General features: G+C 35.0%; 1 protein-coding gene across 1 annotated transcript in view; it reads right to left on the bottom strand.

Annotated features, from left to right (window-relative positions):
• LOC109839338 (uncharacterized protein At3g06530) overlaps positions 1-17073 on the bottom strand; it is a 34752-nt gene that overhangs the window by 6592 nt on the left and 11087 nt on the right. The window contains exons 18-35 of the mRNA XM_020407767.1: positions 14090-14190; positions 13827-13976; positions 13526-13682; positions 12137-12294; positions 11898-11979; positions 11605-11782; positions 9759-9834; positions 9360-9533; positions 9165-9236; positions 8940-9044; positions 7606-7695; positions 4376-4584; positions 4080-4290; positions 3814-3996; positions 2767-2862; positions 2619-2686; positions 2186-2537; positions 694-909 (exon numbers count right to left, since the gene is read on the bottom strand). Coding sequence (XP_020263356.1) covers positions 694-909; positions 2186-2537; positions 2619-2686; positions 2767-2862; positions 3814-3996; positions 4080-4290; positions 4376-4584; positions 7606-7695; positions 8940-9044; positions 9165-9236; positions 9360-9533; positions 9759-9834; positions 11605-11782; positions 11898-11979; positions 12137-12294; positions 13526-13682; positions 13827-13976; positions 14090-14190 — 2678 coding nt within the window. The remainder of the gene's footprint in view (positions 1-693; positions 910-2185; positions 2538-2618; positions 2687-2766; positions 2863-3813; positions 3997-4079; positions 4291-4375; positions 4585-7605; positions 7696-8939; positions 9045-9164; positions 9237-9359; positions 9534-9758; positions 9835-11604; positions 11783-11897; positions 11980-12136; positions 12295-13525; positions 13683-13826; positions 13977-14089; positions 14191-17073) is intronic.

The raw sequence follows: 17073 nt of genomic DNA on the forward strand, positions 1-17073 counted from the left end.
ACATGAAATGCAATTTTAGTATATCCGTAGAAAAGAGTAAGTTGTTTGTTACCTAGAAATACCTAGTGATAATTGTTTTCATTATTTAGGATCAATTATTCGTCAAGATGACAAGAAAGAGGATGACGTGATTCATTGAATCAAATAAGATAAGAAACCAAGTATAGGAGTGCTTCTGGAGTCCTATGTTACCGTAGAATACCTTTAAAATTAAATGAAATTTATATAGCACTGTTATAAGACCCATAATGCTTTATGCATCAGAACGTAAATGGATATATACTAAGATATAGGATGAGGAATAAGTACATTTCTAAGGAGTTAGAGGTTGCTTGAATTGACGATAAATTGAGGGAATGCTTAGTGATGGTTGGTAACGTGCAATGGAGGCTATTAAAAGCAGCGATTAGGTGAAGTTATAAGATTATAATTCGTGGAGAAAGGCCTAGAGATAGGCCTAAGAGGACTTGCGTAGAAACGATTGAGAAGGATATGACAATGATCGCCTTGGTGGAGAAGATAGCCCTCAACTGAATTGAGTAGAAGTGAAGGATTCATGTAGCTGAACCCAATAAATTTGGGATAAAGGCTTTGTTTTTGTTGCTATCGTTTTTCATTGAAATGCAACATTTGCATGTCTGAATAACATGTGTACTGTAAAAGCTTTAAACGATAATAGTTAACCAAGGTTACCTTCTTTTTAATATTTCCATCACTATTCTCCAGTAACTGAGTTATGCTTTTGAAGTAACTGGAGGGTGACATGAGAATTGTAATTTTCTTCAGAACACTATTTGAGCAATCTTTAAGTTCCTTCATAGCATCTCTGGATAAGCTGACTTGTTTTCTTTTGACATTCATAAGTTGCAGGTGGCAGACTACCTCTTCCATAAGCAACCCAAGTTTAACCTGCAAGATAATACGTTCTTCAACTGGCTGATCAACACCATATTTAAAATGGGAAAGTGCAAATTGGTCATTAATAATAATGTGCATAGTTGGAAGATACTTTACTATCTCAACACAACTGACGAAAAGTAACTTTGAAAGTTGACATTTAAACAAATATATTTATAGTAATCAAAACCAGAGGTAAGTGAAATTCGGATACCAAAGAAAACAGTAAGCTCGAAATAGAATATTGCAAATGTTAAGAACATAATAAGAAAAGACACAAAGCAACATAGCTTCTCCTATGAGACAGGATAAAACTACAGAGTATGGTTACGAAACTGACATACAACTCCGCTCCCTTACACCCCTCCCTGTGGAGGTGTGAGCTCTTTCATGTTATAGACCACTAAAAGTCAGGACTGGACCAACAGGCATGGTCATGGAGTAAAGGGTCACAAAGAGATACGTTGAGAAGGTCAGTTTTCATAAACGGTAGAACAGTAATATAACTCATTTTTTAATCAAACAGCTGAGCTATCCAACTTTATACAAATCAATAATCACTCCAAAAACGTTATTCATTAATCATTCCGTGAGAGGATAGAGAATACAAAAGAAAATGCTACACTGTTCTTATCCAACTTAAAGAAGGCAGATGATAGCATCTAGTTGGGGTAGAAGTCTGGCTGTAGTTTAAGTATCAAAGATCTTAAAAAAGAGAGTGTGATTAGAAGTTTCTCAAGCAAGAAAAAGTAATGAGACATGGCTAGATCTAGTCACACACATGCTCTGCTGTTGAGCTAGAAAAAAAACGGATCATCTAGACTTGCACTTCCACATTTTAATGGGCTGCAAGGTAACTAGAAACCACGTGTCCATGAAAACTACATCAGAAAATGCAATAAATCCTGCAACCTCATCAAGAAAACAGGCCGGTGGCAAATAACAAATTAGAGTTTATGTAACTCCTAACTGACTGTATTGCACAAACATTCATAGGACTTCCCTTCAAATTTGAATCTAAAAAAAGGTAAAGGAGCTTTGTGCAACGTCCCGTGGAATCTGTGATTACTGAATTTTGAGAATTTATAAATCAAAATAACATCAAAGACAGAGTGCAAAGAAAATAAGAGTAAGTGTGCTGTTTATGGGATAGGTTGCGCTATCTTACACATCAAACCTGTTTTTCCAATTTATTGTACTGTCCACGATATACTGTATTTGGCTGAACAAGGGGTGTTGTATAGTTTAATCACAAAGAAACATGAGCATCCGTGAAAGTAGAATATACCTGAAGATGACCTGGATGTTGCCCAGATTCAAGCTGAAAAAACAATTCAGCATCCTCCAACTTTTCTACAATAAATTGCATTGCCATATGTAGGATAGAGAAAAATTCTTCACGTTCACTATGCATTTTAATTTCCTGTAGAAGAATTACTAAACATGAAAACCATATGTCACACGAGTATTGGCCGCTCAGTTGTACTGCAAAAACATATTCCCACTCAGAAAGGAAGGTTGAAGAGGACAGTATAGCATGCTTATTCCCTTCACCGTCTGAAGGATTACTAGCCCGAGATATCACCGAATGAAAAAGATGATATGTCAGCACACCTAAGCTATCTTTTTCTCCTAAAGACCTGAAAAGTACAATTTTAAAATATTAGCTTTGCAAGAGGACCAATAAAGCTAGATGAACTAATATTCACATCAGGAAGCACCTTAAAAGGTATACTATTAGTGTTAATCTTCTGTGCTCAGGAACATCTGGCAATGCCTTTATAAAAATCTGAGATGCAACACCATCAGAATAGTTGAGAGATTCAAACTGAAAAGTCTGCAGCAAAAATAAATGATCTTTTAACATACCTGAAGCAGCTTGTCTATACTGCTGGTTTCAGATAACCAACATGGAACAAGTTTTGATATCAGATCCTCCATCGTATGTTGAGAATGACTATCAATCTGGCAAATTTGCATAAAGTAGCATGAGACTAATAAATTTGAATAGCTCGCCACTTATAAAGGAATCAAAAAGAACTCTCAACTGCAAGAACCAGACACAAATCTCATGTGAACTATAACAAAAACATGGCATTGACTGAAAATGTAAACCCATTCTCATGATATCCAATATAACCGAAAACGCTAACCACTTCCCAGGTAAATTGTAAAAACAAACTGTGACACTGAAGATACTACTTCAAGAACTAAACACTAAATAGAATCTCTTACAATAATTAGCCTGCTTAGAAATATCAATTTTCAATTTTCAAACCATATAGCCAAGAAATATCTGATGCCCATAACTTTTCCATGCACATATCAAGATTTCCCTTCTATATAACACTTCCATGCACATATCAAGGTCTTATTCAAGTTTAAATATGTATCGTAAAATTACATATTCTCTAAACAAATCCTCAAAATCCAAAAATCCTAATAAGATACTGCAGTATTACTTTCTGACCCTTTTAATTCTCATGTATACATCTTCTAATTAATACGGAATTCCTTTACAACAATAGAACAGAAACCAGCAGTTCAGGGAATCAACAAAAAAGAAATAAATGTTATGGAATTTTTCTACTCAAAACATTCCATGAAATTGGAGCATAGCAGCCAACAAAAGGAACATTATTCAACAGTTGCAATAAAAAACTGAAGTAATGAATGGAAATAAGATACTATTTAGGTTTAAGATTTGAACACCAGTTTAATAATAAAAGCGAGTTTCTAAGAAAAGTGATAGTTGATATATCATCAAGCAAACCAAATGGAAGTAAAATGATGAAGATCACTACCACCAACCAATCGCTCTCCTAGAACAAACAGGTTTTAGGGTTAAAACTGCCGGAAAATTATCAACATCCAAATGAAGTGACATTTGTAATTGCAAGGGAAGGAAGAAGCAACCTGTTTTACGGTAGACTCTCCAATGATAGTAAATATCTCAAACATATACTTTGAAAGCCACCCAGGAGAAGCCTTTGCAATAGAAGAGAGCAACAAGAATACATGATTGCGAGTTGAAACATTCTCAGTAGAGCGAGCGCACTCAACCAATAGATCTATTTTAAACGCATTACTAAATTCATCCTGCAAAATGGATATATTTAACTTAAGATCATTTTAGACAGAAAGTAAGGAGATGGATTAATCACTGTAAATAAACATGGCACCTTATGAGGATGTTCCACCAAATAAGTGTCAGTGATATCTTTAAGAATTGACAAGACAGTCTGTTGAGCGTAATATATCCCTCCACTGATTGATTCAGAAACATCAGATAAGGATCCACTTCCTTTATCAACTTGACTAACTAGACCAAGAAGCCATTTCTTTGAAAAGAGTTTCTCTAGCACCCGAAAAAGTGGTTGCACCAAGGAATCCCTAAAAGAAAAACCAAAAAAGAGTTATCATTGTACGCAAAGAGACAGAAACAAGACAGCAAAAACCATATGTAGTCACTGAAGACCTTTTCTCTATATGCTTCTTCAACAATAGGATATCAAGCAACGAGCCAATAAGATAAAGTGTTGTCTCTTCTCTATCAAGCAAATTCTCATCAAGGCTCATTCTGCGCCAAGTAACAGCTCTTTCTCTCTTAACTCTTTTTGAGGAACCATTTTGTTGATCTGGACCAAGAAGCAAAGCAAAGAGTCTGACAATTGTCGAACAACTAATCTGCAAATTATAACAACAATTGAAGTTAACTTGTAAAATATTAAAAATGCACAATTAGTTAGCATACATATAAATTTAAAGAAATATATTTCTTTCACAATCTTAATAAGATACCAATTTATATTCATCCCTATATTTATCCTAATGAGCTAAATCCATGTTGATCAAATCAAAGCTAGTATACTAGTTAACTACCATGAACATTTATTGGGTGGACAAACTCGTTGATCATACTTCTTGTATCCAAATCCATCACCAAATACATGAGACATACTCTTTGATAATCTTAATTGAGCTCATATACATCTTGAAAATCTACTGCAGATGTTGATATTGACTAGTTCTTGTATTCAGATCCATCTGTTTTATTATACATGAGTCAACTCATGTTTCTTAATCAGGCTCATCTATTTGATCTCTTATCATGCATATTTCTAGAATACACAAACTTCTTAATTAATATTTATTTGTATGTACAAACTTCAAAATTATCCTGGGTACTTCAAATCGGAACCCGTGCCTATACCCCTACCGGAACATCTTGGACACTTCTTGGATATATGCATACGTTTATTTAGACAAATACTCAATTATATAATACATGTTTTAATTTAAAACAATCCACATACACTTCTTGGACGTATATCCTACACTTCAGATCTATTTCTTATATATTGATCTTATCTAAACGGAAAAATAATATTGATCTTATGTAGACCACATCCTACTACCCTACCTTTACAAATTTGTTGTATCACGTACCCGTACGCATTCAACTTATACATAAACCTCTTGTTCAAAATGCTAAATCACTCTTACTTTACACTAGACTAAGGTTACGGAAAGCGCTACGTGGCCTAGGCATTGGACATGACGCCTAGAGCCTAGGAGCCTAGGCGGAAGCCTGAGCTGGGCCTAGACATTTTCCTATTTTTTTAGTTTTTAATTATAATTTCTGATAGTCAATATCAATGTTAAAGAAAGCTTAGGCACTGGACTGACACCTAGGTAGATTTCTTAAGTGGTGGTGGAGGAGGCTTTCATGAACGTCTGGAGAGGTAAAAGTGTTCATAGTTGGAGGAGGTTGGAGGACGTAGAGGGTACAATGAAGGAAATCACGATTAATGCCTAAAAGGTGCAGTCCATGTAGGCAAACCACCTAGGCGGCTCTCACAACCTAAGTAGGCAGTCTAGGTACCGCCTAGGAGCTAGGTGCTAAATAGGTGGCCAATGTACTGCCTAGGCGGGCTAGGCGGAGGCTTTTTAAAACATTGCACTTGACCTTGATATAGTTTATAGCAACCGATCAAATTCATGCTCAATCAGCAGCTTGTGTTCCTAACAGTTAACATATATGCTATCAGTTTTCAGTAATCTTGAATGTTATTCAATCGACTGTTGTTCAAATGAATTCAAACTCAACTGGGAGCAGCTGCAGCTGCCCCTATGCATGCCCCAAAGGTTATCTGAAACGTAGGGAGGTAAAGGCAAGTCCGCCTCTTGTGCAACCTTGCCAACCGGGTACTCCAGTGAGAAGTTTCCAGTTTGCTCAAGCAGTGCATTCTACCGGACTGGCTTGCCGTGATTGAACTTATTTGCCTATATGTTTATATGTCATTCCTCTTACCTCTCTCACTCACTCATTTTTCTATAAATATGCATTTATAAATCTAACATTCATACAATAGTTTACATCTTTGTCTCATTTAATAGGAGACATAGTGCTCAGATTATAAAAAAAGAGATTGTGTGCTAAATTTCATGCCTTATCTCTGTTTTTCTCAAAATCTAATGGTTCTAATCCTGATCAGCATTGATTCTAAATATCTAATCGTTCAATTGAATCTTCAACCAAATCTTTCAATAGTCTACATCTCCTAGATCCAGTGTGCCAAATGGATCCCTGCTTTTCATTTTCCTACTAGTGCCTTATTGTATTCGTCGAGAAACAAATCATCATATTTATGCTACATTGTGCTCTCATCATTGTATAACAAGGATCAATGGTTGTCACTTTGCGTAATTTTAAATTTAAGCCCAGCATCCAGGAAGATTAGTTAGCATAAGGAGGTCCTAAATTTCGGTGAGAGCATTTAGCTGGCAGAAGATCAACATTAGGGAGAGCTTGGGATAGAGGGTGTAGCCTATTGAGGGGTAAGCAACTTCAGATCACACCTTATCATCCGACTTTCCTACGACTCTATTGTGATTATTTAAGCTCCATTATATTTGATTTAAATTGTTTTACTTGTGTGGCTCTATTCCAGTCTGAAAATTAGTTTTTTGATAAACCTAATTCACCACCCTCTAGGCTTGCATTAGGGGCATCCATATACCTCCACATAGAGAAGGCTGCAATGGAATTTGACAAAAAAATCTTGTCATTTTGTCAACTCAGCGTCAACTATATGCATTGACGAAAAATTCCTTTCCGAGTAAACAGTGGAGAAAAGAGAAGATTGCCACAATACCTCAGGTTGGCAAGTAGGAAAATACTAGCTATGCTAGTTATAAAGCTTAAGGTGTTGCCACCGAGGCGCAACATTACATATCTTCTTACAATTGATCAGGAAAAAAGAAATTTGCACCTAAAAAAAACCTTTTATATATCACTCATTGATTTTGTATGGATGAGATTACACTTAACAGTATAAAAGATGTGTCAAAAACACTAATTTTCAGACAATGACTGTTCTACCTTGCTTGCTAGTAAAGTAAACTTGAACGGCCAATATTTATTCACATTGAAAAAAAAAAATCATGTTACCAGCATTTGCTTAAAGTTCCCAGCTTCAAATCAAATGGGGAAAAGAACTAAATACATATATATATATATATATATAAAGTAATTTTAATTTTGTGAATGTTAAAATGTTCAATGTATGCGTCAAAGGAAATAAGTTGAGTAACAATAGGAAACTTCAAAAAATTCCCACCTAACAAAGTAATTAAACAATAAAATATTAAATACATGTAGCTGGAAAGGAGACAAAGTATATAAAGGTGGCAGCAATTACACACATTTATCAGCAGAACAGCTTCTGTAGCAGCATTCCGGATATCTACATTATCATTTCGAAAAAGGAAAACCAGATTTCCGAACAAGTCATCCTGTGGAAGTGTAAACAACTGGTCGTCAAATGAACATCACAAGTAGCTAGACATATGACAATCATCTCGATACAAATGACAAGTCAAATGATGATTGAAGACAAATAAACATCAAGGAACTGCATATATTTGATAAATTTAACATTAACCGTTTTCAAATAAGAAGATATTCAGATGATGCTAGACAAGCGGAATAACGTAGTCAAGGTTCAAAACAACTCAGAGATACTTAGCTATTATAAATTCCCTAATTAGCATTTCTTCACTGTATCACTGTGAAGAAAGCAGCAAGATAAAAATGGGAAGAAAATTATGCTTTTGCTAGGCAATTCCCTAATCAGTATTTCTTCAATAGCCATCATTTTGCTTTCCGTTCTGCTCTGCTCCCGAAAATAAAGAGACTTGTCGGAAATCGCCAGTGGTTTTTAGGTAAGTTATGCAATAAACTCAGATATTTGGCTATTATGAACTTCCCCAGTTAGCATTTCTTGGTATCACTGAGGAGGAAAAAAGCAAGATAAAAATGGGAAGAAAGTTATTCTTCAATAGGTAATTACAAACTAAAAAAAGAAAACTAGAAAAAGATTGAAGTTAGGCCACAAAATTTGGATCGCTAAAGTTCAAATTAAAACTTTAGAAAGAAATAAAGAATCAGCACAATGTACAGAAATTTTTGAAGACCTTTTTGTGGCAGAAAGTAGGTGATGATGGAGGAGAAAAGGAAGGAAAACGTGGGAGAAGAAAGGTTGAAGTACAATGGTAGTAGTATGCATTTCAAAAAATTGCAAACCTCTAAAAAAGTTGACGAATTTGTGTGCCACAAAAGAAATTGACACATCTTATTTGCCACTTTGCAAGTAAATGTAATACTCACAAAATAGTAGTAATGGTAATGTCATAACATCTACAGGCATACTACGCATAACCCCGACCCCCCCCCACCACCCTAAAAAAAATAAAAAAACCGTAAATAATCGTATTAGACGCAAAAACTATATGCAATGGTAATGTCAGAGCAGCCAGAGGAACACTAACATACCCCCACCCACCCGCCCCCGAAAAAAAACATACGGTAATGGTAACGTTATAACAGCATAATAAAAGATAGCACAGCATCTACTAATTAGCTCTTTAAAGAGCAGAAAAGGTTCTGATAAGCAAAGGCCTATGTAACATAAAATGGGAAACATGAACGCAACAAAATGATGGTTCTCAAACATCAGTAAAAGGATCTCAGAATTAACCTGCATCTCAGCCTCCAACCCATCATAAAAGGAACACGTAATATTTTGCAAGACTGTGATGCATGGCTGTACAACAACTGATTTATCCGAAGACGAACTATCCACCTGAAAGCAATCACAGTGACACTTTTAAGGAAATAAAATTTTAGAAGTAACACAACCATAATAGGATTTACAAATGTTTACGACATACCATGAAAGTACAATAAGAATAAAAATACATACTTGCAAAGCTTTGATCAGACAATCAAAGATGTCTCTCTCAACACATACAGAGTTTGATGGATGAACACAAATCTGCAAATAAATTAATAGACTTATGAAATCAAATTAAAAGAAACCATGGAGTGAAAAGAAAGTACATCCAAGGAAGAGGAAAACAGATGGAGAAATAGTGAGTTCTAGTATGCCTGGTATTACCACCAAAAGCAAACATAATGTCTCCACTTCAATCTGTGACAGTACTTGACCAGATTGGCCAGTCCTGAGATGCTCTTTGTCTCGTCGTTCCAAAAGTTCAAAAAGCAATATCCTGACTCCTTCGAAATGTAAAATGGAACTCCCCAACCCTTGAAACAATGAGAGTACGACTAGCTGAAAAAGGGCAAAAAATGACAAACTTAGAATATTCATATTGCAAAAAGAATTGATATAATATCTGAAAAGAGTAAGAAACTTTAATCTGGTCACTGTAAATTTCAGAGTACATCAATTTAGTCCAGAAGAGAAACAACTCTATAAACATAAAATATCATTAAAAAGAGCAGAAAAAAAAGGAATGTCCAAGAACTCGCTAGCTCAGCAAAAACTATAACCCACCTTTCCATAAGAGGAAAATTTAAGAGCAGAACTCAATATAAAAAGCAATATGGCATCCTTTGAAGCCTGATCAAACCTGCAAAACAGACTACAAATTTAAAAAAAAAATTGTACACAAAAATTTATACAAAAGAATTTGCCCAGAAAGCATCTCAATTTCATTGTTATCGAGGTGCAAGGCGCAATGTGGGGCGCAAAGGCCCCTTACGCGCACCATGCGCAAGGCGCACAACGATACGCGCGCCTCACTGAATTGAGGCGCACAACTCAAACTAATATTTTCCAACATAAGACAAAGAAGCATATAAGCAACATGTTTATAAATTGTCACATAAAAAAACCAAGAAATATAATTTCACCTACTAAATCACGAAAGAGTCTTAATTAGCATGCATAACATAGAGAAGTTCATAAGTTTTCACAAATCACAATGCAAGATAATCTCCAACATAAGCAAAAGTCTATGAAACAAAACAAGCAAGTAACAAATAAGAAATATGTATTTTCATTTAAAATATGATATATGTATTTTTAAGTAACAATTAAGTGATTAAAAAACATGAATGTTCATAATTTTCTAGTTAGTATTCTTAATTGCTATTTGCTAGTTAGCATGAAAAGATGGAGAATGGAGGTAACAAATACATATTTACATGTTCATAATTTTCTAGTTAACATGCTAATTAGAGAAGAAAGTTACAATTAGCAAACAAGTATACAAAATTACTAATTATTGTTTCCTTTTTATAGGTTAAACATGAAAAGATGGAGAATGGATTAGCAAATAGCAAGAAAGAGTCTATTACATGATGTAAATATGTAATATGTAAATTTTTAAAAAAAAACAGAAGAAAGAGTCTATTACATGACGCAGGTGTCAAGCGCACACGAGGTGCGCGTGCGCCTCGCGTGAGCCTCGGCGGGGGGCCCCCCCCCGCCTCTGGTGCGGGGCGCAATTGTCCCAGCCCGCAGCGCCCCGCGCTCGGGGGGCGCGCCTCGATAACAATGCTCAATTTTATTAAAATTTAACAGGGAAAATTTTAGGTGTTTAGATATAATATCCTTCTTACCAACCTACAGTAATAGTTGGGCAGTACCAGATCTCAACAATATCCTACACTTATAGAAATAATCCACTTGTTAAATCCAAATTCCATCAAAACAAATTGGACAATGCATTGAAGATAAAATTATCAAGAATGACATAGAAGCTCTCAAGTAACAGGTTGGTATCACATGATGATTTTCGTATCTAACAAAGTTACTGGAGTTTGATGAACGCTGTATCAAATTATTGTGAGGTATTGTCACACAAATGAGGTTTTAAATGGAGGGGGGAGGGGGGAGGGGGGGGATGGAGAATATAAAAGAATATGGTACCAGGAAAACTCCTGGCAACAAGAAGGAAATGTTAACTAGATTGAGGAGTGATATATGTGGAAGACTTTCAAACAACGATGACTTTTGCTCGCAAACATCAAACACTAGAATATCTAGCATGTTCTCAAACACTGCCACTAGCTTCCATAACTACTCAGGAAAAAAAAGGTCATCAGTCAAGTCATACGTAATCACCCAGGGCACTGTGTAAATTCCAATTACTTATCAAAATAATTAATGGAAGATTTACTACATAGTCCATACAAGTCTAAATGATGCCAAACACACCTAGCCAAAAAAGCTGGCATAGTCAAACCGCATGTTAATTGCTTCACACTCCTGTAAACTGAGGAATTAATCATCCCTTTTCAGAAGTTTGTTACCAACAAATGTGATATCTACAATATCCAGGAGCAGTTCAAGGAATAGAGTAAATTAGAGGAAGAGGTGAGAAATTAAATATGACCTCTTATTAATGTCCTCGGACACCATAAGGCTATGACCAGACGTGCTTAACATTGATGTAAAAAATGATGGAAGAAAATCAGCATCTGATGAGATCAATTCCGTTTGGCTAACTATTGACTCCAAAAACTCCCCAAAAGTCGGTGTCAATAGGCACCGAGACAAAATAGTATCACTCCCTGAAATTTTAACAGGACCGAACATAAAAGTTAGAACCATAACAATTATAATAATGTTGTTTATATTGTGATATCTATCGCAGCAAAGGTACTCAAAAAAATAAGAGTTGATTACCATTCTTTAACCGAGATACATCAAACTGACGCCAAAGTTCATAGATTCCCGCAATGCAGTTTGCAGCAGCCGTTCGTACATCCTTAAAAAAGAATGTTTACACTTCCAGTTAAGGAATCAGATTTAAAAGGCTACAATTAAGTACAACCAGAGCAGCACATGAAAACGACCAAAACCTTCACGAAATAAATTAATATTTAACATCACAGAATAAAAATCAATGAAGTGAAAAAAATAACCTTGTTCGTATTAGAAAGTGGGACAAGAAGTGAAGGAAATCCAAGTAGAAACTCCAGGTAACCATCTTCATTGATATTGCTCCTTTCTAATGATCCGTACATAGAAGAAAGAGTTGAAAGTAAACATAGGCTCTCCACTTGAACTCCAACAGGGAAACCTATTAGAAGAGGGGCAATTAAATGACTATCAAAAGCCTGTTAGATTATTAAAATGATATCTAGTATGGGAGATAAAAGTATAATAGGGAGAAACTTCAAAGATAAATCCTCCATAATGGTATTACTGAATTATTCTAGTGAAGGTTTGTTTATTATAAAAAATTATGGAACGGAAACTGAAACAAATAACATGTGTTATGGAACATTTAATTAGTAAACTAGGTCCAAAAAACAAGGCAGCAAAATATTAAGCAAACAGTAGAAAACAGAAAATAAACTCAAATAAACATTCGGCTCTTTAAACAATATCTGAAAATAAATCAACAAAGATTCTTAGAAACTTCCCTAAAAATATACTGTATTGGACCTCCATGGGATCCACATCAAGCACATCATTCATATTGATGTATGTACTTTAATTAACCTAAGAATGATATCAAGTTATTTGGAAAGAACTTCTTACGCAGTAAATGTGCCAAATTTCTATAGCTGAGAAAGTTGATCACAAAACCCATGAATAGAGTAAAACTTTACAACAAACTGAATCTGAATATTAATCAGAAAGGAGAAAATAAAAATAACAAATTAAAAAAATTAATTACGTCCAAAGTAACATAATCTAGAAGCAATCAGTTCTAACAATAGTTTAAATAACTGCCATAGCAGTTGACATAAAAATTATGAAAAACACGATAAATAACTTTACAGATAAGAAAAAAGGGGGAACGGCTCCACTGTAGTTAAGCTGGACAAGGTGCCTATAGTGCCTCATGCACCTGCTATGGATTTGCAAGGGAAGGAATGTGTTTTAGGCAACTCTAACAAACTGTGTTTAGCAGCGTCTTTAATTGTGATTTGTTAAATACAATTTACATAATAAATCGCAAATATGAAGACAGATAGTCTCAGGTACTTCAGTACAGTGTCTAAACAGCTACTGCACGGCTCAGTGACTGCATAAGCCACAAATTTGAGAAAAAAGAAGATAAGAGAACTGAAGAACAAGCAGTAGGAGAAAGAGTCAGTCTGCAAGTGACTTCGCATTGAAATGAAGAAGAATAGCCATAGCATGCGTGCGACTGAGTGTGTAATAACAACTAAGTGCTCACACGAGGGTTGAGTGGGTGCAAGATGGCCTAGTCTGCAGTCCTTACATATCTACTTAGGTATAATGAGATGAAATCATTCCATGCAAAATAAACACATACAGTTATGAATATCAATACAAACCTCCTTCTGTGAAATATTTGCAAAGAAACTGAAAAGGAGAGCTGCTGCAATTTTTCACAAGAAAATGTATGTGTTTTCTGAATATGTTCTTGGAAGGTGATGTCGTGAAAAACAGAAACATCTCATTGAGCATTGTTAGCTGCTCACAATGATCGGCCTGCATGTAAAACAAATAATTCACATAATTAGAAGCGACAAAAGGAACAAAACCTAATATCTTACTTGAAATGAAAATCAGGAAACTTCTTCTCTGACTTCTTCTCTGCCAAGTTTATGATAACAATGACAAGCTGATACATACCGAAGCACTCCTTTTAACTGACTCTGAACATGCTTTCAGCACACACCAATAAATACAAATATGGATCTTGATATTCAAAGTTTCAACATCAGTGCTTAAAAGTTGGTCAACCAATCCTAAGCAGGATTTCTCAAATTTATCCAAGCTAAACTGCAGATTGCAAGACAAAGAGAAAAGTAATAAAATTTAAACTATTAACATGACATAATAATTAATTGATAAATATATGAAAGCACTTCAAGAATTGAAAATCAAGGGAATACCTCTTCAGAGGAACCGATTCTACCATGGGGTTCCATTTGATGCCAATTCTCTCTAAGGGATGCCGAGCAAGCTCGATAGAGCTTCAATACGCTACAAGAATCTGCAGTCATGTATACATATCAAGTAGAAATTGTCAAGGAAATTAAAGGAAGGTATTATCCATCAAAAATAAATGTAATACCAAAATAATTGATAGGGAATATGCAGTAAATACGGTACAGTTTCATACATACATACACACCTAGAAAGTTTAATAACATAAATCACTATTATTTCTGTTATTTGCAGAACTCCTGAAATGTCACAGAATAAATTAAAAAATAACTGAAATAATATACTATAATATAGAAGAAGAAGAGAGAGAAGTTGGAGAAACTTGGTACCAAGTTGCTCCAAGCAACTTGGTAGTGATGTGGCATAATCTTGCCCCTACATCACACCTCGAAGATAGCAGCCCAAACCACCCTTCACCAACTCCAATGTAGATGTAGGGACAAGATTAGGCCACATCACTAATCAAGTTGCTTGGAGCAACTTGGTAACCAAGTTCTCCATTTTTCTCATATATATATATCATATATATATTATATATAATATATATTATATTAATATATATTATATATATATATATATATATATATATCATATAATATATAATATAACATATAAAATTAAACTCATCCATATGTTTTTCTGTTTTTTAAAAATTGTTTAAATTAAAAAAGCAAAAACATATGGATGAGTTAATTTATTTTATATATATGTGATGTGTGTGTGTGAGTAGAGAGGAATATTGGGTATGCTTGGTACCGAAAGCACAAATTTTGTGCTTTGGTAAGTGACGTGTCGACATCCTCCAATCAAGCTCATTACCATTTTGGTTTTGAATGTTGCGATCCCACCACTTTGAATAATGAGTGGAGGGAGATGTGACACCTCATACCAAGCCACAACTGTTTGTGCTTACGGTACCAAGCATACTCATATTCTGCTCTATCTTCTTTCTCTCTCGTCTCTCTCTCTCTCTCTTCTCTCTCTCTCTCTTCTCTCTCTCTTTCTATATATATATATAATATATATATAATTATATATATATATATATATTATATATTATTATATAATATCTAGGACAAAATTGTTTAAATTAAAAAAAATAAAAACATATGGATGAGTTTAATTCTTAGACAATCCAATAACCTACACATAGATGCATAGCCAAAAAGCTTGGACATGATCAATATGCATGGACATTAGCATAATAATGGACGTTTACACTTCTCTTTTATTTTGATTTTGTACTATTTTTTTAAATGGGAAGTTGAACATGTTTCTTCAGCTTCTCGACAGTTCGTCATGTTCATAAAATGTCTTAACATCGATAAGTAGTTACTTTCTTTTTATACTTGAATAGTGGAGAAGGGCATTAATAAGCTTATGACTTGTATATAGAACTGCAATAAATTAAACACATGCCTTGATATATATGTACGATATGCATTAAGATATCTTCTACAAGATCAAGAGTGAATCCCTATTCTCAACTCAAGGGCAAAAAAGTATAGTTTCTCTTTATAAAAATGCTTTCGCGCTAATGTTTCCTTCCCAACCTACCTACACTCTATTTTTAGCCTTAAACCCTCCTACGAAGAAATACCAAGGTTATAAAAAGTGCTAGGCACCTAGGCGGTTTTTCATTTTTTTTAAGCTACAACAATTGATAATAAATGTCAATAAGTGCTAGACGTTGTGCCTAGGCGAATTCCTTCTTCGTTTAAGTGGTGGTGAGCGCCTAGGCGAATTCCTTCTTTGTTTAAGTGATGGAGGAGAAGGTTTTGCTGAAGGTCGGAAGCTAGAGGTGTTCATAGTTAGTGGAGAAGCCGGAGGACTTTGGAGAAGGTTGGAGGAGATGGAGGCTGCAACATAGCAAATCACGACCAAGACCCAAGCGTGCAGTCTGTGTAAGCAGCCCATGCTCTCCTAGGCGCTTCTAAGATCTAGACAGACAGCCTAGGCGGGCGCCTAGGCTGGATGGGTGGCTATTTTTTAAAACATTAAGACAAAAATACAAATAATTGTGCCTATGTAAGTGATCTTTACACACACACAAGGACACATAGCGTGTCCTTCTACACACTGGTCAGTGTCCAACGTCCATCTCCATTATTCATGTTCATGCTCCTCAGGATGTGATTACTGACCTTAGGAAAATGGAGTTAGTAAAGTGCTGAGTCACAAGGAAACAAAGTAAAAAGTCGATAAGCAATCTTATTTTCCTATTTTTAGCTCTTGACCATAGAAACATTACCATTGGTAGTCAAAGTTTTTACCATTAACAGGGTTGGCTTGAAATCCAAAAGGCTCCACAAAAGAATAATCAGGGTTCAAAGCGAAGGGTTATTAATGTAATTCAACTTGTGTGAGTATCCCTAGATTTCGTATCAAGACAGCAATAAGTAACAAGAGCCCCGGTATACACAATATCCTGACAAAAAACAATTGGCGGAGAGATAGAGTTGTCTATTTCTGATCTTGCACTTACATTCATACTACCAGAAGCAACTCTAAGAATTAAGAATCACTTAGGCTCAGGAAAAGTTTAAATGACAATATATAATTACATCTTTGATATGGAAAAACTTGACAGCTGAGGCTCAAACAAGTCTAGCACACTCTTCAACTTTTTTAACAACTAACCAATGATCCTCGATTGGTTGGATGATCAGATGATTAAACTTTTGCAACTTTACATAACATAATATTTAAGTATGATCAACAGTGTCATGATCCAGATTTAATCAAAATTCAAAAAACATTATCAGAGAAGAAATATGGCTTCTCACAACAGAGCTAACAAAGCAGAAATAAAAAAAAATTCAAATAACAGAAGCCCGCTTTCTTTTAAAATATGAAGCTATCTGGAGGAGATTCAACATTTAAGGGACAGAAACTCAATCTTTTTTCAGTGAGTATGATTAAAGTTTAA

This window comes from Asparagus officinalis, chromosome 4 (assembly GCF_001876935.1).
Source record: "Asparagus officinalis chromosome 4, Aspof.V1, whole genome shotgun sequence".
Taxonomy (NCBI): Eukaryota; Viridiplantae; Streptophyta; class Magnoliopsida; order Asparagales; family Asparagaceae; genus Asparagus; species Asparagus officinalis.